This window comes from Chanodichthys erythropterus, chromosome 8 (genome assembly GCF_024489055.1).
Source record: "Chanodichthys erythropterus isolate Z2021 chromosome 8, ASM2448905v1, whole genome shotgun sequence".
Taxonomy (NCBI): Eukaryota; Metazoa; Chordata; class Actinopteri; order Cypriniformes; family Xenocyprididae; genus Chanodichthys; species Chanodichthys erythropterus.
The window spans coordinates 23,467,298-23,490,323 of NC_090228.1; the positions used below are offsets into that span (position 1 = coordinate 23,467,298).

The following is a 23,026-nucleotide window of genomic DNA, read 5'->3' on the forward strand; positions in this document are numbered from 1 at the left end:
CGCATCATGTTAGTTTTCTTTATTTTACAAAAAGCACAACATTTTGTTTTTACTCTGAGTGTACACAAATAAAAGAAGATATTCCACAGATTAAAATGGTGTATAACTCTTAATTGTGTGTGCAACATATTTTTTGAGTCTCTTTCACACTGGTTAGAAAAAAATTGCGGTGACCGCCGACCCAAGGGAGCTAATGGCTTATGATGAGATCATCTCCATGTTAAAACTCAGGGGTCGGCCGTTGCATCGGCGATACCACCTTGTTTTTTTTTTTTACCAGTGCGAAAGAGACTAAAAATACTCTGTCAATTTTGGACATATAAATAAGAGTTATATATTATTAAAAACTGTGGAATGTCTTCTTTTGTGTACACTCACAGTAAAAACAAAATGTTGTGCTTTTTGCAAAATAAAGGAAACGTCTCTGGTTACGCATGTAACCATGGCTCCCTGAGAACAGGGAACGAGACTCTGCGCAGAATTGCACTATGGGGAACGTCACTCATGCCAAGAATCACACAACTCCAATCTTATTGGCCGGCAATAGCCTATGACGTCGAACGGCACGAACCGTGACATATAAAGGGAGTGCCTGAGAAAGCAGTCAACACCTTCTTGTCTTTGAGGGACTGTTCTGCAGGCACCCCGAAGCATGGCAAGAAAGCGCAGAGTCTCGTTCCCTGTTCTAAGGGAACCATGGTTACATGCGTAACCTGAGACGTTCCCTTTCGAAAGGGAACTTCAACTCTGCGCTGAATTGCACTATGGGGAACTATATACCCACGCCGCCATGCTAGAGGAGAGTGCATGCCCAGAATGTCTGGATAAACATCTGGCAGTTCCAGGGAAAAAACGGGAGCAACTCTCCAAGGCTGTCTGTGACAGCATTCCCTACGGCCAACTGCCCAAGGTGAGCCTAAAAGAGGCCTTTCGTGACAGGCCTGCCAAGGCATCTGGGACCAACAACCCGTAGGAAGTTGTTTGCCGTATCCAGATCAGATGGAGAACCTGTGTCTGGACCTGACTACAATGTAGCCCAGGAGACAATGGGCCTACAGATCCAGTTCTGGCTGCATCTATAATTCAGATTTTTAAATCTCCGTATCCACTTACATATATTTACATATAATCTATTTTTAATCTCTATAATAAAAATGTATAATTCAGATGTTGATCTCCATATCCATTTACACATATATATCTTGCAAGGGTTTTTTTCCCTCCTAGGACTTTTTTCCCAGTGTTATCACGCTGGGTTTTTCTCCTAGGGTTTTTTTTCCACCCCTGGGAGTCAGCCGACATTGGCTTAATGTAGCACCATCTTGTATATGTTACATATTACCACGCTTGCTTGTACAGCTTATTTTTAACCACTTCTCTTTTTTTCTGTGCTTCTAATATGTAAAGCTGCTTTGAAACAATTACAAATTGTAAAAAGCGCTATATAAATAAATTTGACTTAACTTGACTTGAAGTGGTCACTTAAAGGGAATGTGGCCAGGGAACCAGAAGGAATCCCGGCCAGTCACTAGGGGGATCAATTCACCCCTGACGCCACCAAGGAGGCCGTACTAATTAGTGAAAGCCAAACATGGTTTGACATACAGAATCTCCAATGCGCAAACTCCAAAGAGGAGAGCAGGTAAGAGTAATTGCGAATGGGCAGTGAGCAACTCAAACCCACATGCAGAGATGGGCATCCTGAAGAGCGGAACTCAGCTGAGGGCTATAAACCCTCGTACTGAGGGGAGTAAGACCACTCATCCTAGGATCTACTCAGCTTCTGATAAGCGCTGAGGAAGCTGTGCGATAGAGAACCCTGGTACAGGGGAGCACAAACCAGCCATGTACTCAGTAAAAACACCTTTTACTCTCTAAGCGAGAGGAGTACAAAGCCAAACTCCAGCGTGGCACAAAGGAGGCCTGCGAAGGCCTACAACCCATATACACTAGTGGTATCAAGACCCATCCATGGTGATGAGTCGCATAGAAGCCCATACGAGGCTGTGCCAACATGCATACAGAAAGGAGGCCCTGACGGGGGCCTACAACCTCTATGAACATATGGCATCAACCAGTGGTAGCTTCATGACTAGGGCCAGCCCGCAGGCAAGATACTTGAAAAGCCCTCGGGTATAAGAAGTACACACTACGCCACAGAACTCAATGAAAGGCCCAACATAGGGCCTATTCGTACAGAGGTGGGCGCGGCCGAAGGCGGCGAGAGTCAAAGACATAACTCAACCATGGAATGAGTCCAGAAATTACCAACCCGGCTGGGTCAACACAGAAGCTACAAAGGAGGCCTGGCAAGGCCTACTACTTTTTGCACCATGTGGCGCCAGCCTGTGGTCATAACAGGGCCCAAGCTCAAGGGGGCAGGTCTAGATCCTACACGATAAGTGGGGAACTAGTTACCAAACCTGAGCTCAAGCCTGCACATTCTAACATGCAATGTACCTCGGTACATAAGAATGCTATCACGGTCTGAGGAAGGCCGAACAGGCCTATTACCCCAGACAACGTGAGCATCTTAGCAAGCCTAAGGTAGTGCTAAAAATACATGAGCAAACTCATGATCATAACCAACAGCGCCTAAAAACAAGCTGTGATAAGAGAGAGGCTACAATAAAGAGCCAACAATCTAACAGCAAATGCAAGACAGCTGCTGTGGTCACGATTGACTGGGAGTTAAAGGATTAGTTCACTTTTAAATAAACTTTTGCTGATAATTTACTCACCCCCATGTCATCCAAGATGTCCATGTCTTTCTTTCTTCAGTCGAAAAGAAATTAAGGTTTTTGATGTAAACATTCTAGGATTTTTCTCCATATTCATTTCAATGGACACCAAACGGTTGAAGGTTCAAATGGCAGCTTCAGTGCAGCTTCAAGACAAGTCAAGTCAAATTTATTTATATAGCGCTTTTACAATTGGTAATTGTTCAAAGCAGCTTTACATATTAGAAGCACAGAAAAAGGGAAGTGGTTAAAAAATAAGCTGTACAACCAAGCGTGGTAATATGTAACATATACAAGATGGTGCTACATTAAGCCAATGTCGGCTGACTCCCAGGGGTGGAAAAAACCCCCTAGGAGAAAAACCCAGCGTGCTAGCACTGGGAAAAAAGTCCTAGGAGGGAAAAAACCCCTTGGAAGATATATATAATATATGTAAATGGATATGGAGATCAAAATCTGAATTATACATTTTTATTATAGAGATTAAAAATAGATTATATATAAATATATGTAAGCGGATACGGGGATTAAAAATCTGAATTATAGATGCAGCCAGAGCTGGGTCTGTAGGCCCATTGTCTCCTGGGCTACGTTGTAGTCAGGTCCAGACACAGGTTCTCCATCTGATCTGGATACGGCCTGAATCCAGCACCCGGCAAACCTCAGGATAAGCAGAGAGACAGATATTAGCGGAGATGCCATTCTTATTCTGATGTACAGGTATATCTAGTGTTATAGGAAATGTTCTCGGTTTCGGCCGACCTAAATATTGCAGCGTAACAATCCTTTAACGGATTTGAAAAATGTTAATGTATTGATAATGTGTTATGTGTATGCAAGAGCAAAGAGATGTGTTTTTAGTCTAGATTTAAACTGACAGAGTGTGTCTGCTTCCCGAACAATGCTAGGAAGATTGTTCCAGAGTTTAGGTGCTAAATAGGAAAAGGATCTGCCGCCTTCAGTTGATTTTGATATTCTGGGTATTATCAACTGGCCTGAATTCTGAGATCGCAATAAACGTGAAGGACTATAATGCATTAAGAGCTCACTTAGGTACTGGGGAGCTAAACCATTTAGAGCTTTATAAGTAAGTAGCAAGATTTTAAAATCTATACGATGTTTAATAGGGAGCCAATGTAATGTTGACAGAACTGGGCTAATATGGTCATACTTTCTGGTTCTAGTAAGAACTCTAGCTGCCGCATTTTGGATCAACTGTAGTTTGTTTAAAAGCCGAGCAGAACAACCACCCAGTAGAGCGTTACAATAATCTAGTCTTGAGGTCATGAATGCATGAACCAACTGTTCCGCATTTGTCATTGAGAGCATATGCCGTAATTTAGATATATTTTTTAGATGGAAGAAGGCAGTTTTACAGATACTAGAAACATTACTTTCAAATGAAAGATTGGTATCAAAGAGCACACCCAGGTTCCTAACTGAGGACGAAGATTTAATGGAGCACCCGTCAAGTGTTAGACAGTATTCAAGGTTTTTTCGTGAGGAAGTTTTTGGTCCAAAGATTAGGATATCAGTTTTTTCTGAATTTATTAATAAGAAATTTCTTGTCATCCAGTTTTTAATGTCAGCTATGCATTCTGTTAGTTTTGTGAATTTGTAGGTTTCGTCAGGGCGCGAGGAAATATAGAGCTGAGTATCGTCAGCGTAGCAGTGAAAACTAACACCATGCTTCCTAATTATCTCTCCTAAGGGCAGCTTCAAAGGTTTTTAAACGAAACCAGACAATACCAGACGATGAATAAGGGTCTTATCTAGCGAAACGATCGGTTATTTTAAGCACAAATGCTGGCTTTGCTCTTTTCTCCGATGCGCGTTCGTGACGTCACGTAATACGCAATTGCGTTGAAAAGGTCACGGTTGACGTAGGCATAGCAACCACAGTTTCATTAGCTCAGGATTGTGCATAGGAAATCTCTGAAAAGTCACAAATTTCTGTCCTGACAAAAATTCTTTTAGGCTTTCTAATATTAAAACACCCAGGATACGCACACCTTTCAAGCGTGAGTTTAAAATATTCTGACCGCCATATGAGTTTTTTTAAGGCGACCCTTATTTTAGAATGTTTGCCCTTATTGTTTCCATGGCGTGTCACGAGCGCTGAACGTAGCCACAATAACACTGTATGAGAGACAGATCACTATTATTTTGTTTTTCCTTTTTTATTTAAAATATTCGCAAACTTGCTTACATGTCTTCAATTATTTGATATTCCGATTCTCAAATATGTGTGAATGAGTGTGTTTTGTTTTTTAAAAACTTTTATAAATGATCTTTATCTTGATCTATAATGCGAGATGGGCGCCGCCAACTTAGTTGGCACTGCAGTTCACAGAGTTCTGTCAGTCTGATTTACAGCAGGTGAATACATCAGTTTCTCCTGAAATATATGCAAGTGGCTGGTGAACTGGAAGAATAAGAGAGTAAACTTTATAGTTACTTAGACCCATTATGTGTGTCTGATATGAATAAATGTCGGCAAATTATATTTGAATTCACTGTTTATTGATGATTCCACTGACGTCTGACATCAGTGTGTGTTTTTTAAACTCCAAATGTATCGTTTAATGGTGCTTATGCGTATTTAAATGTCTGAAACCTTAAAAGAAACATTATGTGGCTGAAAACTACGGTGGCCGAGAGAGCTCAACGCGCTGCAAATGAAGAAAACACATGCAAATAGAAAAAACACCAGCAAATAAAGAAAACATCTTCATCAGTTTGACATCACATGCGCTGCAAATTCCACCCACAACACTTACAAAAAGACAAACGCGCTGCAAACTCCACAACACTTACAAATAATGAAACGCGCTGCAAACTCCACAACACTTACAAATAGTGAAACGTGCTGCAAACTCCACAACACTTACAAATAGTGAAACGCGCTGCAAACTCCACAACACTTACAAATAGTGAAACGCGCTGCAAACTCCACAACACTTGCAAAAAGACAAACGCGCTGCAAACTCCACAACACTTACAAAAAAACAAACATGCTGCAAACTTCACAACACTTACAAAAAGACATCTTTGTCTATTTGTAAGTGTTGTGGAGTTTGCAGCGCGTTTCACTATTTGTAAGTGTTGTGGAGTTTGCAGTGCGTTTCACTATTTGTAAGTGTTGTGGAATTTGCAGCGCATGTGTTGTCAAACTGATGAAGATGTTTTCTTTATTTGCTGGTGTTTTCTCTATTTGCATGTATTTTTTTCATTTGCAGCGCATTGAGCTCTCTCGGCCACCATAGAAAACACTGCATAGCTGTGATGACAAGAGAGCACGCATCCGTCTCGCAGCCAGAGCGCGAAAGCAGTTTGAATCTAGCAGTTATGTGACGTCGCTGAACATTCTAAATCCCATGTGTGGAACCGTACGCCATGGGGCACAGAAATAAACATCCCATATGTGGGACCATACCACTCAAAGGATTAAACAATTAACTGACACAAAGACATTTGAATATGTGTATACGATCCTCTTTCCGCACATTTGTAATGTAAACACTGACTCGATACTTCCGCCTACGTCAACCGTGACCTTTTCAACATAATTGCGTATTAAGTGATGTCACGAACGCGCATTGGAGAAAAGAGCAAGGCCAGCATTTGTGCTTATAAAACTTAAACTTTTTTATTATTTTTTTAAAAGACCAATCGTTTCACTAGATAAGACCCTTATTCATCGTCTGGTATCGTCTGGTGTCGTTTAAAGCCCTTTGAAGCTGCACTGAAACTGCCATTTGGACCTTCAAACGTTTGGTGCCCATTGAAATGAATGATATGGAGAAAAATCCTAGAATGTTTACATCAAAAACCTTAATTTCTTTTCGACTGAAGAAAGAAAGACATGGACATCTTGGATGACATGGGGGTGAGTAAATTATCAGCAAAAGTTTATTTAAAAGTGGAGTAATCCTTTAACAGAGATTAGCTATTCTAACCAGAATAAGACTCTCTACACTCACTTGAGTGTGCAATCCAACAGGTGATGTACTCAGAAAATACATACCCTAACCGTGGAGTACAACAAAACACCACGTTCATAGATAGAGGCTAATCACAGCCTGCTATCACAGAAACAGGCGTTAACCTGTGGCAGCACATATGTATGTAGGGCCAAAGCTTAGAACCCCAAAGCAAACATGAATGCTTTGTAATACATGCCATCTAAACAGGATAAATGTTTCACAGAACAGATTTATACTGGAATCTGTAATGAACCCTAGAGAACGAAACTCGCTTCTATAGGAGTAGAATCGTATCTCAAACTTGAATAAAATTCAAGAGGCTCATTGTGAAACATTGTAAGCAAAAGTGGGGCCTAGCAAAACTGCATAACTTATCTTCTTAAAGATAAGGGTCTACCACCTGTGAAATACAGCATCATATCATAACAGACTAAACCTAGCTGTTAAAAAGCTATAGCACCTACACAGAAAAAATGATAGGGGGAAAAAGGGCATACGGCCAACAACTCCCTCAGGAGGAGGCCAGAACTAGGAAATCACAAGGAATAGTGATAATAGTGTTGAAGAATGCAAACACCTACACCTAGCCCAGCCGCTAGCTATAATCTAAAAAGACCATGCCACGCTTGGGCTCATCTAAAAATTACTAAGCCAGGAAAGACGAGCGCCAGGCGGCCGAAAGGCCGACCAAATGCACATAACTGAAACGAAGAGTGCCAACTCCAAACAAGCATAAAGTGTTAGCAGAGAAGCTACTCTAACACAGGAGGCTAAAAATAACACAGTGGCAAACAGCAGCCGCGAGTATAACTAGCCAACCTAGCGTTTCAGTTATCAAGCCCAAATTAACCTCTTCTATACCAGACTATATGCTCAGGGAAACTATACAGGAAAAAATAAGGTCTACATTTTCTTTTTTTTAGAGGAGATAAATAGACCTCACTTACCTCCTGCGGCTCGTAGAACCAAGATACCTTTCCCTTCTGTCAGAGTAGAGAAGGAAAATCCAAAGTCCTTTAAGCCTAAAAGTACTTTCACTATCAAGCCAGATGGCAGGCAGTCAGAAAAACATTCATCATGGGCCCTAACTGTCAGCCTGACTGCAAAAGCCTGAGCATACAGAATGTTCTATCAATGCTGCCAGGAGGTGGAAGAAGAAAGCGAGCGAGGGCAGGATGTTTCAGCCCCAACGAGAAGAGATCGATGCCAAAAAGCTCAGATGGCGAGACTGGGGAATCAAGGTGAAAACGCTTTTCTTTCTCCCCGATGTCCGCACAGTTAAGCCACAGATGTCGCTCTGTGGCCCTTAGAGCGAGATCCGTTCCACAACCTCCAATAACTCCGTATATGCCTGGCAGGGTGGCCTAAGAGAGGCCGCGGGCTCACCCGCTTCCTCCTCCTCAGCCATCTCCTGCTCTCTGGGGCTTGCTGCCAACAGAGCACTTGCTCCTGGATCCGATGACGTCAGAGACAGGACGTCATCATCATCCAGGAGCGTGTCCTCGTCAGTCGCCTCGGCCTGAGAGAGCTTCACACCCCTCTCAAATTCCTCGGCGAGCTCCACCTGAGAGCCCCATGATTTCAGCCGCCACTCTGCCTCAGCACGAGCAGGGCCAGAACCACTGGGCAACGGTGCTGTCGTCTCTCCCCTCGAGAAGAGGGCCAAACGAAAACGGAGCGTCTTCATGGGCAGACGATCACAGTTAACACAGACAGCACCCTCAAGCACTGTCCGTGCGTGCTCTTCGCCCAGACACATAACGCACAGGTTGTGTGTGTCCCCAGGTGTGAGAAACCTAGGACAAGGATCAGCACACTTCCTGAAATGTTTTTCAGACATGATTAGAGTATTCTTACCGGAACAGTGAGACAGGCACGAACAAAACAGTCTCGAAAAGATGAGAAGATGTTGACTGCTTACTCAGGCACTCCCTTTATACGTCACGGTTCGCGCCGTTCGACGTCATAGGCTGTCGCCGGCCAATAGGATTGGAGTTGTGATTGTAATTCTTGGCATTTCGAACACCTGTCATGAGTGACGTTCCCCATAGCGCAATTCAGCGCAGAGTTGAAGTTCCCTTTCGAAAGAGAACTCAATGAAGTCCATTCTGATAGTCCTTAGAAAATGCATCAAGCTTAGTCAGAATAATTCTGGAAGAATTTACCTCAAGGAAGAGCATGAATTTCAATTTAAGTTTGAGGATCAACTAGATCAAGCCGTTGATTGTGAAAGGTAAGTATTTTTATTCTTAAGTTCTTTATTCTAATTGGGATATAGTGAAAGATTATGTGTATTTCAATTATCTTTAGTTTGATGGATTTACATTGTGACTGTGCCTCAGATGCAATCAACTCTGTGTTTGTAAAGGTGTGAACCAAATGGCCCATACAGACGTATGGCCCACAGAAACTGATGGGTGTGAATAACAAACAAACAGCATTGCTCAGAGTAGATTGCAGGGTAGATCGATCTCCTGTGGGAGGTCCTAACAGGTTCTATTGTTTGTAGCCCTTTTGATGTCATGTATAAAGTTCTGTCCCACAGACAGAACTTTGGGTTAAGATGTTTTGAAGGCCGACACGCTGACATCGCTGCTGAAGAACTGTGCTACACTACTACCTTCAATATCATCTTCTCCCCATAAGAACTCTGGTCAAGCTTACTTATTTTATGTATTAGAGAAATCGAATGCATTGGGGAGCCACCCAAACGACTGCACGGCCAAATACAGCAAAATCTAACAATACAGGGAGTGCAGAATTATTAGGCAAGTTGATTTTCTGATCATATTTTTTTTCCAAGCACATTTTACCAATTCCAATCCACATCAATCTTAATAACTACTATTATTATTGTTTTTAATCATTTATAAGTGATATATCATTGTTCATGAAGGCTGGAAATGAAGAATGCCCTATATTCAGGTGTGCAGAATTATTAGGCAGGTTTTCTTTTACAGATAAAATGAGCCAAAAAAGAGATTTAACTCAGACTGAAAAGTCAAAAATTATTAAATACTCATGAGAAGGACGCAATACTAATGTAATACTAGAAATTGCAAAGTTAAAGCATGACCATTGGACAGTGAAATGCTCATTGGGTCAGCGGGGTCATACAAAAACAGCTGGAGAAGAAAAAACACGTTAACTGCAAAATAATTAAGAATTAAGGTGAAGAATTAAGTGTGAAACCATCAGGAACCCTTTGGTCTCCAGCGCCACCATTTCCCAGTACTGAAACCTACCTGGAGTCTTCAGAAGTGTGAGGTGTCAGGATCTCAGAGACTTAGGTTAGGTGAAGAATCCTAAAAAGCGTGGTGCTGGTCCTTCAGGAGTCGCTCTCAAGCTGTCTGTCTATAAGGCCTATAAAAACCCAGTCTTCATGTATTTTATAACACTTCAGCTTGTGATTCTTATTAAGAGCGGGTCATTTTTTAGGATTCTTCACCTAACCTAAGTCTCTGAGATCCTGACACCTCACACTTCTGAAGACTCCAGGTAGGTTTCAGTACTGGGAAATGGTGGCGCTGGAGACTAAAGGGTTCCTGATGGTTTCACACTTAATTCTTCACCTTAATTCTTAATTATTTTGCAGTTAACGTGTCTTTTCTTCTCCAGCTGTTTTTGTATGACCCAGCTGACCCAATGAGCATTTCACTGTCCAATGGTCATGCTTTAACTTTGCAATTTCTAGTATTACATTAGTATTGCGTCCTTCTCATGAGTATTTAATAATTTTTGACTTTTATGTCTGAGTTAAATCTCTTTTTTGGCTCATTTTATCTGTAAAAGAAAACCTGCCTAATAATTCTGCACACCTGAATATAGGTGTTTCATTTCCAGCCTTCATGAACAATTATATATCACTTATAAATGATTAAAAACAATATTAATAGTAGTTATTAAGATTGATGTGGATTGGAATTGGTAAAATGTGCTTGGAAAAAAAATATGATCAGAAAATCAACTTGCCTAATAATTCTGCACTCCCTGTAGTATCTGTGATATAGTGTCTGATTTTAATAGTACTTATAAGTATTTTACTCATGCTGAATGTAGGCTCAAAGATGCACGAGTCCTCAACATCTAAGAGACATGCCAGTGAAAATAAGAAACAATTGTTCCTATTCAGTCAGTCACGTTCAAGGTTACGTTGATACTGATGTAATGGGGTCTCGCCTGGGAGAGACTTCCAAGTGGTAAAAAACGAGCCAATGGGAATTGGCCAGTGAGATTTACATGCTGGATCCCACCCACCTGTAACATACGGATATAAATATGACTGGCATACTCACTTTCATTCATTCTTTGAGGAGCCGAGCAGTCACAACTGATTGATCTTAATCCATTCACCTTTCAGGAGAGAGTGCAAATTTCCATTAAGAGAGCAAAAGTAGCAATTTTAATTGCTTTTTGGAGTTTCTCCTCAACAGCAATTTTCATTGCTTTCTGCCTCGAAGCTCATGGGATTCTTGGCTGGTGTGAAGGTGCAGTTCAGTGGTGTGTGCATCAGTGCGCTGGCACAGACAGCGCAGCATCTCATCCCTGAGCATTTCAGCTGTCAGAGCAGTTCCTAAAAGTGCAGCAGGGGCATTCAGTAAACTGTGGCAAACTGTGAGGGCATGTCCAGTTGTTGTTGCGATCGCGACTCTCCTTCTTTAACAAAGAGTCCCCTTTGCTGCTACCCATCCCCCCGCGCCTTCTCTCAGTAAAGCCACAGGTCTGGTTAGCACTTTAGGAGATCTGAGGGTTACAGTGGTAGCTTCTTCATCAGATCCGGCCCAACGAACCTTCCACTCCTCCAGCATGCCATGTGATGTCGAGTTGCCAGATGCTGGTGTGGCTGCCTCAACTGAGGTACCCTACGTCATATTCGGAGCTCCGGATGAGGATCTGATGTCAATCGCTGCATCGAAGAGTGGGCTTTTGTCCTGTGGACAGGATGAGGACGCCGAACTTCCGCCCTCCGGGGTGGTCATTAAGGTGGAATCGCATTTAGAGTTGATGGCCATGTTTGCCCAGGCTGCCACGGGCATTGGGCTCAAGTGGAACCCTCCACCATAGGTGAACCACTGCAGTCACGTCCACTGTTTTAACAATGTCTTTAGTACCTTTCTGGAAATTGAAAGCGGTGGTTAAATTGCTGTCTAATGAGTAGTCAGAGAGCTCTTGGATTTCATCAAAAATATCTTAATTTGTGTTGCGAAGATGAACGAAGGTCTTACGGGTGTGAAATGACAGTGTGAGGGTGAGTAATTAATTACAGATTTTTTTATTTTTGGGTGAACTAACCCTTTAAGAAGCACATTGTTCAGGTTTAATTTAACTTTAACTTTTTATGTTGCATACACTACTTTTGGAAGTATCCTGTCTGTTTACAAAGTATTTCACAAGTGCATTTCACTGCTCATACAGAGTTGTCCACAGGCACATACACAGCTGATGCTTTTAATATCATCACTACTGTGTATTCAGCTGGCTCACTAGTGGCTACCAAAATTGTATACTTGAAAAGCATAAGTGTTGCCTCAAGATTTCTGATGAGTTTATTATTGGCATATCTTGTTCCCATAGAGCTGTGCCACACTGAAGCACCAGCCCATGAGGTGGGAAAATGTATAGGCCACCCTTGACCATTCCATGGGGAACTGAGATGGTTGCATATCAAAAGTGAGTCTGCACTTGAGGATAGAGTCGCTGCACTCGCCTGGAGAAGAGAACAAGCAGCTGAGAGCCATGGTGACTTGCAAGAGCATCTTGCTCTGTTTAAGAGTGTGGGCAATAGATGTAATAGTGTTCCATATCTTCACAAACTTTGCATCTTTATCCACCTTCCACCATGCTTTGTTGGGAAAAGCTTTTAGTGTTGATGTGCAGTGCCAATTTTCCTCTAAAAAAAAAAAGTGTTGTAGTTGAACATCCAGGTGGCCAAACATAAGATATGCCTCAATATTTTTTTTGTCAGCAGTGATTTCTTACGTGTTTTTTTTATTTTTTTATTGAAGACCATTCTTGTTCAGGACACCTATGCAACCTACTCCTATGCTATGCTTACTCCAATTAGCATTTAGAGAAGTTATAACACAGCAGATGTAGTAGTGAACTGTAGTGAACTGTAGCTGTAGTGAACAGCAGACGTGGTGGCAACAGAGCTTCACAACAGACATCCTTTTATCCCACTTTGATTAATACAAAAGAGTGTGATAGGACCCTCAACGACAACTAAACAACTATTGTAATCAGGACTGCCAAAGGTGGAGGACAGGAAAAAATGACATCAATGGCCCATTGATCAGAGGCTAATCTCATCACGAGTTGCCTTTGTTCACCTCAGCCCTCCATGCCTGAGTCCAAGGTGTGAATGACCATGGACTCCTAGGGCTGCCAAACCGGTTCTGGCCAGAGCACAGCAAGAACAAAGAAATGCTCCAAAAGAATGACAATTTCTATACATATTGGCTCGAAACCACAAAAATGGACAGGAATACTGTAAGGAACATGTCCTATACGTCTTTTAAACTTTGCATACACAGTGGAAACTGCACCTGGAATAAAAGCCAATGCAATCACACCCACTGAGACAGAAATGTGACACTTCAATTCATATCAAGTCTGGACTCTATGAGCTCAGAACACTGCTACAAGGACTTTGAGAAAGGTTTGAAAAATAAATAAAACATTTCCAAGGTCCTAGAGACATGGTTTTATTCAACTGTGTATTTTGGGACAATACAACAAGTTCCACAGGATGAAAGGTGGGCTTGATAAGGGACGGACAACTGGAATTCTGTGACCCAATCACATCACCACATCAGGAAAGGCAGGGATTTGTAATCCCCTCCCCAACAGGAAGGAATAAAATCTTTCCCAAGTGAACAAACCCTTGTTCTGAGTTTCTGACCTGACGAGGGAAGAGCAACAGCACGAGCAAGGTGATACTCTTGCGAGTAAACCTTTCACTGCACAGACCTTCATGCAGCCCAACTGCTTCTGCAGAGGACTTTGGTTCCTGACCTGCATAACTCAAGTACCTCCAACCTACAGAAGATCCTGCGGACCGACCACCATCTGACCTACCATTCTCTGGATTACACAAAGACCTCCAGTACTCAGTGCAGCTCTGCAACTGTTGGAAAGCAATGCAGTTTCCCACTGCACACGGAAGTATACCAGTGGACAACGTTTCCCATTCCCGGACTGATCACCCGACCGAAGTGAAATATGTAAATATAAGCTAACCGAACCTTTTCCCAAAGGCCTTGGCATTCGGTTGTTGCTATATGAGATTGCTATTTGTGTAGAGACTGTTTATCTAGGGTCAGCGTACACAGATAGATACATTAGACATGTTATCTGTATTAATAGTAAATGCTTATTTACTACTTCATACCAGCATCCAGAAAGACCACAATTGACTCCCCCATGGACTGCTAATTACCCATTCATTGCTTTGTCCAATCTGTTGCTCATATACTTGGTATTTAATTTTGGTTAACATCCATTTGTTTTGTAGTTTGTAGTTTCTGTTTGATTACTGATTACATTTTTTTAGTCATTAGTTTAGTCATTTTCCTTCGTAGGATTTAGTAGGGCTGGGTAAAAAAAATATTGATTTCTCGATTTTAATCGATTCTCATTTTTACGAACCAATATCGATTCTTAAATCCAAAGAATCAATTAGTCTAGTCTGTTTTCAGTTGATGAATGAACAGAACATGTAGCGCCTCCCATCCAATAAATCAAACTTACCAAAATCCGTATCATGTCTCGTGTAATAGCTCCATCAGTATTTAAACCTCGGAAAGATGTCAATAAAACAGCTTGTAAACAATGTCACATAACATCACATTTACCTCAGAAAAACATTTTATTCAGTGACCATAAACTCATTAATCAGTTAGAAAACTGTACTCTAGAAAGCAACATTATGATAAATATAGCTATGCACCTTTACATATTCATTATAATTTTTAATGTTCTTCAAAATTTAATGCATGTTTGAATAAATCAGTTATGACAACCACGATTTAAATGTTTATATTTAAAAAAAAACTAATTTGAGTAGAAATATGATTGTCATTTTAAACTTTATAATAAAAAACATAATTGAGTTTAATTTAAGTGTTTGTATATAAATAAGTTAATTTAACCTTCAGTATTATTATAGTAGTACCAACTGACTCCGATGTGTAGTTTACAGCATAAGTTGAGAGATTTTTTTCCTCTATAAAATTGAATGTGTACTGTAACTGATATACTACATAATAGTAATTAATAAATAATTAATAAATAATTATAAATAATTGATATTGAATCGAAATCGTAATCGAATCGAAAGCATGTGAATTATGAATTGGGTGCTCGCCTGTGTGTAATCAACTGCATCTTTTTCATTTTATTCTGAACTTGCGCTCTGCTGCCATACTGGAGCGCACTCACGACCAACTGGACAGGGGTGGGAATTACAGTTACAAGTTACATCAGTCTCAGTGTAATCTGTCAAAATGATGGACGGACTTCAGATTTTTTTGTCATTGCAAAAAAAATTCTGTCAATGACGGAAAATATTTGGTTAATGCGACCTCTGGTCAGATGATAAACTTCCTCCAATTTATAAAATTCTAATTCAGTCAACAATCTTCCATGATTGTTCTTTATTGTCAATGTGAGATTCCTTGCTGGTGCCCCAAAATATTGGAAGGAATCATCTGACTCAATATTAATATTAATATTAATATAAAATATTGATATTAATATTTAAAACCATTAACTACATTTGTGGTGCCCTCTTGTGAGGCTAATCCAAAATCACTACAACATCAAGGTTCACTTTCCTATAAATGATCATTCAATGTCTTCAATAAAATAACACTTGCTTGCATCAATCAGAGTTAAGCTGTGCTTGAAGATATTGTCCTGTCAGCTGCTTATGGAAGCTGTTGACACATTTAGAAACTTATCTTCTGATTCATTTGTGGTATTGGGTCTGCCAGACTTCTTCATGTCAGTTTCCTCCAGATTCTGAGTGCCTTTTATGGTGTAAGAAAACTGATAACTGACACATTGGCTTTCTTTGCAATTTCTCTAAAAAGACGCCCTAGACTACTTATATGTTATAATGGTCTTCTTCTCCTAAGGCTTAAAATGTCTGTCTTTTTTTTGTTAATTGTCTCAACATTATAATATGCAACTTCAATGTTTTTATACAGGAGGAGGAGGACTAATAAGTAATTAATAAAAGTTGGTACACATGTAGGAAATGTTAACATCATCACAACATACAATAAAAATTATACTATGGGCAAAAATGTATCAGAATTTGAGTATTGAATTTGTGTAATGCCCTCACAAGATGGAATGGACTCTTCCAAAATGTTTGCAAAACCTGATGTTCCCATCTCTTCTTTTGTGTTAAGCGGTTATAGTCATCCTCACAAATTTACTTATTTGATTTGACTAGTGACCAAGAAAGTGAACAGAATTTTAAATAACAAATAACAATTGTAAAATAGTTTTGTTTTTGTTTTGACACTTCTGATCTAATTGTCATTTCCTGTGTGTTCATTTGCTTTTTCTGCTTTTTTCCCCTTCCACTCTCTCATCAGTTACCTTTTTTCCTTCTCCATATATCAAAGGAAACCTGAGGTCCTCATCCTCAATGGTTTTATAAGCCCTGTTAAGACAAAAAAAGACAAAACAAAGTAGGACTTAAGGGTATCTAAATTAAATGTATATACAATTTATCAGCTGGCCCAGAAAGCAGAGAGTAAAAAAAGGCCCAGTGAGAAAGCCACTCCACTGATTCTTTATCTTGTCAAGTTCATTAAGTGAGCACTTATTAAACCACTTTATTAAAAGGGGCATGTCAAGAACAACTGTAAAAATGAGGAAAAATTTCACTGTATCACAGTACCAACCATACTGGACAGTAATGCCGTCAAATGACTATAAAGAACACATTTAAAAACATAAATTGTATAGCAAAATGTGGTAGAAATGCAAGTAAAATCAATAAAAAGGGAAATGAAATACCAAAACTGTTGAAAAAGCAGAACATGCACAACAGGACAATAAAACAGCAAGTCTCATTACTCACCCATAGAATATAAATGGGTCTAAAGTAGAGCTGCCATTTTTTTGGCCAGAGCCACTGAGTTCGGTAAAGCTCGGTAAAGGGTGAGACACATTAGATTCAAGAGAGCATTTGATTGTACAGAAAACCTGATGAGAAGTTGAAATGCAAAAAAAAAAAAAATACAATAAAAAAAACCAGCTGTTAAGTTTTTAATAAATGCAACAACACCTCAAACATTAAATAGAATTAGAATCAGAATTGTTTTATAATGTACATTAGCTTATTATTTTTACAGAGGGAAGATGAAAAGAAAATGCCATCAAATCTTGTCTCAAGGCAGTCAGCTCCCTTCAGAGATACGTTCATAGAATTCATTCATACTTTTTAATTCAGAAATTAACTCAGAACTCTGTTGTAAAACCTCTCACTTCTTTCCGCCATTTTATTCAAACGAAACATACACTGCATGCTGTATCTGCGTGAGTGCTTACTTTGCTTAATACTGAACAGAATTTTAATGATGATTAAAATATTAAACTGTGCATCATGGTTTATTGTCAAACTGGTAACTGTTTCCTCACTAACCCTCAAACTAGAGTGAGCTTGGCGACCACTTTATAAATATTTAGCGACCCCTAGAGTGGGTCGCGACCCCCAGGTTGGGAAACACTGGTCTAGCCTGTAGAGATCTGTTTGTCCCTCCATGGATATGCCTCCCCAGACCATCATTGACCCACCAACAAACCGGTCATGCTGAATGATGTTACAGGCAGCATAATGTTCTCCACAGCTTCTCCAGACCCTTTCGTGACTGTCACATGTGCTCAGGGTGAACCTGCTCTCATCTGAAAAGCACAGGGTGCCAGTGGCGAACCTGCCAATTCTGGTGTTCAATGGCAAATGCCAATTGAGCTCCATGGTGCTGGGCAGTGAGCACAGGGCCCACTATAGGACGTTGGGCCCTCAGGCCACCCTCATGAAGTCTGTTTCTGATTGTTTGGTCAGAGACATTCACACCAGTGGCCTGCTGGAGGTTGTTTTGTAGGGTCGTTTTGTAAACACTGGTCTAGCCTGTAGAGATCTGTTTGTCCCTCCATGGATATGCCTCCCCAGACCATCATTGACCCACCACCAAACCGGTCATGCTGAATGATGTTACAGGCAGCATAAGGTTCTCCACGGCTTCTCCAGACCCTTTCGTGTCTGTCACATGTGCTCAGGGTGAACCTGCTCTCATCTGAAAAGCACAGGGCACCAGTGGTATGCTATTCTAGACAACCAAAGTAATGAGGCTTTAGAAAAATCCACTTCTTTGACAAATTTGATGTCACTGACCATGCATCTCTTTACACACTGAAGACATGTGCAGGTACATCAGAAATCTTAGGACACAGAGCAAAAGGTTTCATTGTAGAATAAATCAATGACAGTGACAGTTTCGCACTCTTCACACTTATTGAGTGTAATGAACTACACAACAACAGAGCTGAGATCGCTACTCCTGGTGCTGCTTGGAACCATACTCACCTCAAATCAATGGCTCATAAGATACTCCCACTTGACCCTGAGGCTGAGATTCTCCTTCTTCTTGGAAGAGACATCATTGAAGTGCACAAAGTATTCTAACAGCACAATGGTCCTTGATATGCTCCCTTTGCTCAGAAGTTAGCTTTGGGATAGGTAATATAGGGGATGTCTGTCTGTATGGTGCCCACAAACCATTTGAAGTTAATGCTTTCAAAACAAGCATTTTTATGAATGAACACCCCAGCCAAATGAGACCCTGTGAAGACAATATCCAAACCAAAGATAAGTTTTGCAATTACAATGTGCATATAACTTCACTGGCCCCATCTTTGACACAAAAACTTGCAACACACAAAAAGCAATAGAACTGATGTATTCCAGTCCACAAAAGATGATGACATGCTATTTCCATCAATGGAAGATCTAGTCTTTCTGAAGATGATGCAAGAAAAAGTCTATCAAGATGAATCAAACAGCTGGGTTGCTCCACTTCCCTTTCACAGTCCAAGTCAAAGACTTCCTAATAACAGAAAACAAGCAAGTAACCTTCTCCATTCACTCACATGTATGCAGAAAAAACACCCACACATGAAGGACCATTTTCTGGAGTTCATGGCTAAGATTTTTGAAAACAGGCATGCAGAACCTGTACCACCTCCTTCCGAAAATGAAGACTGCTGGTCATTCCCAAGCGGCAACCTCCCCCTTTCTCTCGTGAAGCCAATACGGAAGTAACTTAAACTGCGATTCATCGACTGGCTGCTAGGGACAGGCTCCAAAAGAGAGCAGAATCTCATAGAGTCCCATGTTAAATTGGCCAAGTTTATAGCAGAAAAAAAACATGTTTACAAGTTGGTTCAAATTGTGGTTTTGGTCTATACTGCTATTTTTGCCCTTCATGACAACTCTGAGGGGGGTGAATTTTTTTAGAACTTATCCGTTTAAATTATATTAAGCCTTAAAAGTTCTGCATAATTAAGGGCGTGGTCACTTGAGTGACAGGAAGATTATGCTGCTGTCTGTGAGCCGTCATGTTACCTCAGCTGCCGCTGAATTTGGCATCTCAGCCGTTTTTGTGCTTTTTTTTCTCGATTATTTTATACAATTATAAACTATGGCTTGCCGCATAATATTCGAGACTGATGTGTGCCTGTGTGCATGCATGGGGAAGAGACACAGAACACACGTTGTTGGATCGTGGCATTGGCTGAAAGTTTTGATTGCAAGATTTACTACAATGACAATACCAGGAGGATATACAACTCTGACAGCACTGCTTGGATATTATAACTAAAACTGGTGCACTATTTTGAAAAAAATATACTATGGACACAGGCTCATTTGTTTGTTAGATACGATCGCTGCTCAGATTGCAGCCTTTCTTGAAGAACGATGACAGAGCAGATCATTCAGAAGAAATGTGAAATTTTTGTTTTGTTTTGCAATGGACATTTATATGTGACCCGTCACGGAAACCAGGGACACAAGTCGGCAGCACAACTCTTGAGCAAAATGAGAAAGAAGCATTTTTTTTCAAAATTGGTGATTTTCGTTTTTTTGCAGAATCTGTTAGTTGAGATCATGAAGAAGCCTTTCCGTGTTTGAGATAGCAGTATTGGGATATTTAAAAGCGTACATTTTGAGGTTGAAATCGGCTTGTTTTTCTGAGATTCTAGCACGCAGTAGGGGCGTGTCATGTCTGTGTGTATTTCCATACTGGGAAGCGTGGCTACTTATTATGCAGCGCTCTGGCCGGCTCTGATATCAAAATTCAATGAAGAACCGTGGCCGTTACACCGAAAATGTTTTGAAGTACTTCTTCGACAAGCCGGATGCTTATGAACAAGCGCTCACTGATTCTGAAGATGATCTGAGTGACGGTGAAAGCGGCATAATAAGACATTACCTCTCTGGAGTCGGGTAACGCGCCAGCGCATTTTGCAGGATTTTTTTCACATTGCAGCAAAACAGACCTAAAATACTCCATCATAGAGACATAAGTAATATATCAATTGAAACTATAGAATGTCTTCTTTTATTTGTGTACACTCAGATTAAAAACAAAATTTTGTACTTTTTGAAGAATAAAGAAAACTAACATGATGCGTGATCTCGTCTCCCTCTGAACGTCCAATATAGTTCTCAGAAAATGAACTGTAACTTAGTGAATACTAATCATAAAAAAAATATACTTATGTCTGAAAAAACGTTGAAATGTCAAGTTTTAAAACATGTAAGTCAAATCGAAAACAAAGCGTCTGTGTTTATGTAATCTGTATGAAAAGAGAGCCATGTCAGAAGTCCGTGATTCAGCTCATTATCTGCTAATGCGGCCACGCCCACGGAGGGAGCGCTATTCAGACGCAAATTCAGAGGCAATACATGCATTCATTGTCTCAATCGTGTATTTATTGTCTTGAAAAGTGTTTTGAATAGCCATAGTTAGCGATCTCTGGCCTCTGTTAGTCCAGTTATTTCCTGGATTGCCTATTCTTCTTTAACAGGCTTCTCAGGTGAGAACATTTCATTTCATGATTATAGTGACCAAAATGATCACGGTGATCACAGAATCCTGTTCAAAAAGTGAATTCACCAAGTTTTATGTGGAAAACCAGCAAATAAAATTAGCATCAATATGTACTTTTTCTTTAAATAAACTTTAAAATAATAACATTAAAAATTATGAGCAGATTTTAAAGGAGTGTCTTGCAACATGTTATCTACAATGCACAAGTTCAAATGGAGCTTTGACAAAAAAGTCACATGTTTCAGCCTCTAAATCATTTTAATAAAAGTCAAAAAAGATAAATTACTGACATTTACAATGCACATTAACCTTTATTATTAATAGTATGTGGTCCATGCAGCTTTACAGGGGGTATGGCTTATCTAAATGAGATGTAAATGAGCCCTATTGTCACTCCCAGCAGGTGAGAACAGGCGAGAACTGCAACTTTAGAGGCGTTTTTCTCCCTATAGAGCTTTCTTGAGTGCCTACCTTCAAATGGCCACAACTTCTCCAAATATTATCAGATTTCCATGTGTCACACATCGTTGGAAAGCTTGGAGACTGCACTTTCAGAATCTATGAATAACTCAAAATGCCACAGAACCGACTTGTGTCCCTACTTTCCGTGACTGGTCACGTATAGTAATAGTTACTCAGTGTTAATAAATACTTTATTAACACATTTCCCTACTGTATTTCATGATTAATTCAGGTTATAAAACATTTAGTAGTTGTCATGTCAGTTAACTATTTTTGTGAGCTCATCTAAAGTGAGGACTATTTATGCCTTGTAAAACCTTTAGAAAGGAGAGTTAAAGGCTCAGTTATCTTCTAAACAGAAAAAGGAAACAAATACAACAGAGTGATATAGAACATACAAATATTTATTTCAAGATGCAAAAAATGACAAAAAACTGTACAACTGTACACTTGATATAACATTAAAAATAAACCTCTGCAATATCATATAAAATTAAAAAGGAACTAAACAAGCAACAAAATAAACAAAAAAAACTTGAAGCCTTTTTCAATAACGCAGTGTAACTGCATCGTCATTGGTTCACTCATAGACAAGTTGTTGAACCAATGGTGGTGCGGCATAGCTGCACGGCCTATGGCGATAAAGCGCTCAAATATTCTCGCTGAAATGGGTGGGGTTAAGAGCTATAGAAGCAGGCGTTTTCGCCATAAGATTTCAGTTCTCTCTCCTTCAGCGACGACTTCACATCCCTCCTCGCAGATCTCCGTCTGAAGCCTTCGCCACCTGGAAGAAACTCGCCTGGAAAGAAGCTCTCGCCGCTGTTGAAGAGGCTCCCGCAGCGGACTGCTGAGTTCGCCGACGAAGAAGCGCCAGCACCCTCGTCGACTGCCGCCTCGAGCCGCCCACTTCCCGCTTCCGGCCGCCTGCCAGCCCCGTCTCCTGCCGCAATCTGGCGCGTCTAAAAGAGCAATTTTCCCGTGGTTTATTGCCGCTCTAAAAGAGCTTTTCCTAGCGGTTCTCACGGCTCTCGCCGCTCTAAAAGAGCCCCTCAAACGCCGTTTGAGAACATGAGTCTTGCCTCTCTGCACTCGCGGATCGACTTCTTCAGTGAAGGCGATCCCTCCGCTCGCGCCCTCCCGTCTTCTTCCTCCCGTGAGCCGGCTAGGAAGAGACAGCGGGGTAGAGTGGCCCAGCACACGGAGTTGGATGACCTCATGCCAGCTCTCCCCCCGCGTGCCTCACCCTCTCCCCCAAGAGAGCAGTCCCCCGTCCTGTTCTCCCGCTCTGAGCCGCATCCCTCGGCAGAAGCGAGCGACCTCTTCTCCTTTGGCGGGTCTGAGGACGAGCCGCTTGATGACTCCATGTCTCTCGCAGCCTCTGAAACTGAAGGTTGGGCCGGTGATTCTGACCCCGCCCGCCTTCCCTCGCTGGAGCCCATTGAATGCAAGCCGGGTATGGATGCCGAGTTCTTCCGCATCCTCTCGAAAGCAGTGGAGGTTTTGGTCCTTGAATGGCCTCCGCCAGAGGAGCCATCACGGAGCAGGCTGGATGAGTGGTTCCTGCCGGGTCCCCGCCAGGCCCCTCGCCAACGCGCCGCCCCATTTTTCTCAGAGGTTCATGACGAGCTGACGAAGTCATGGCGCGCCCCGTATTCTGCCTGCCTACGAACTACGCATTATTCAGCTCTCACCTCTGTGGATGGCTCTG

At 41.1% G+C, this 23,026-nt stretch overlaps 1 protein-coding gene across 1 annotated transcript in view; it reads right to left on the reverse strand.

Moving 5' to 3' along the window:
• The window catches only part of LOC137024622 (protein phosphatase 1H-like), a 178,058-nt gene that overhangs the window by 35,498 nt on the left and 119,534 nt on the right, over positions 1-23,026 (reverse strand). Inside the window, exon 7 of the mRNA XM_067392374.1 lies at positions 16,337-16,400. Coding sequence (XP_067248475.1) covers positions 16,337-16,400 — 64 coding nt within the window. The remainder of the gene's footprint in view (positions 1-16,336; positions 16,401-23,026) is intronic.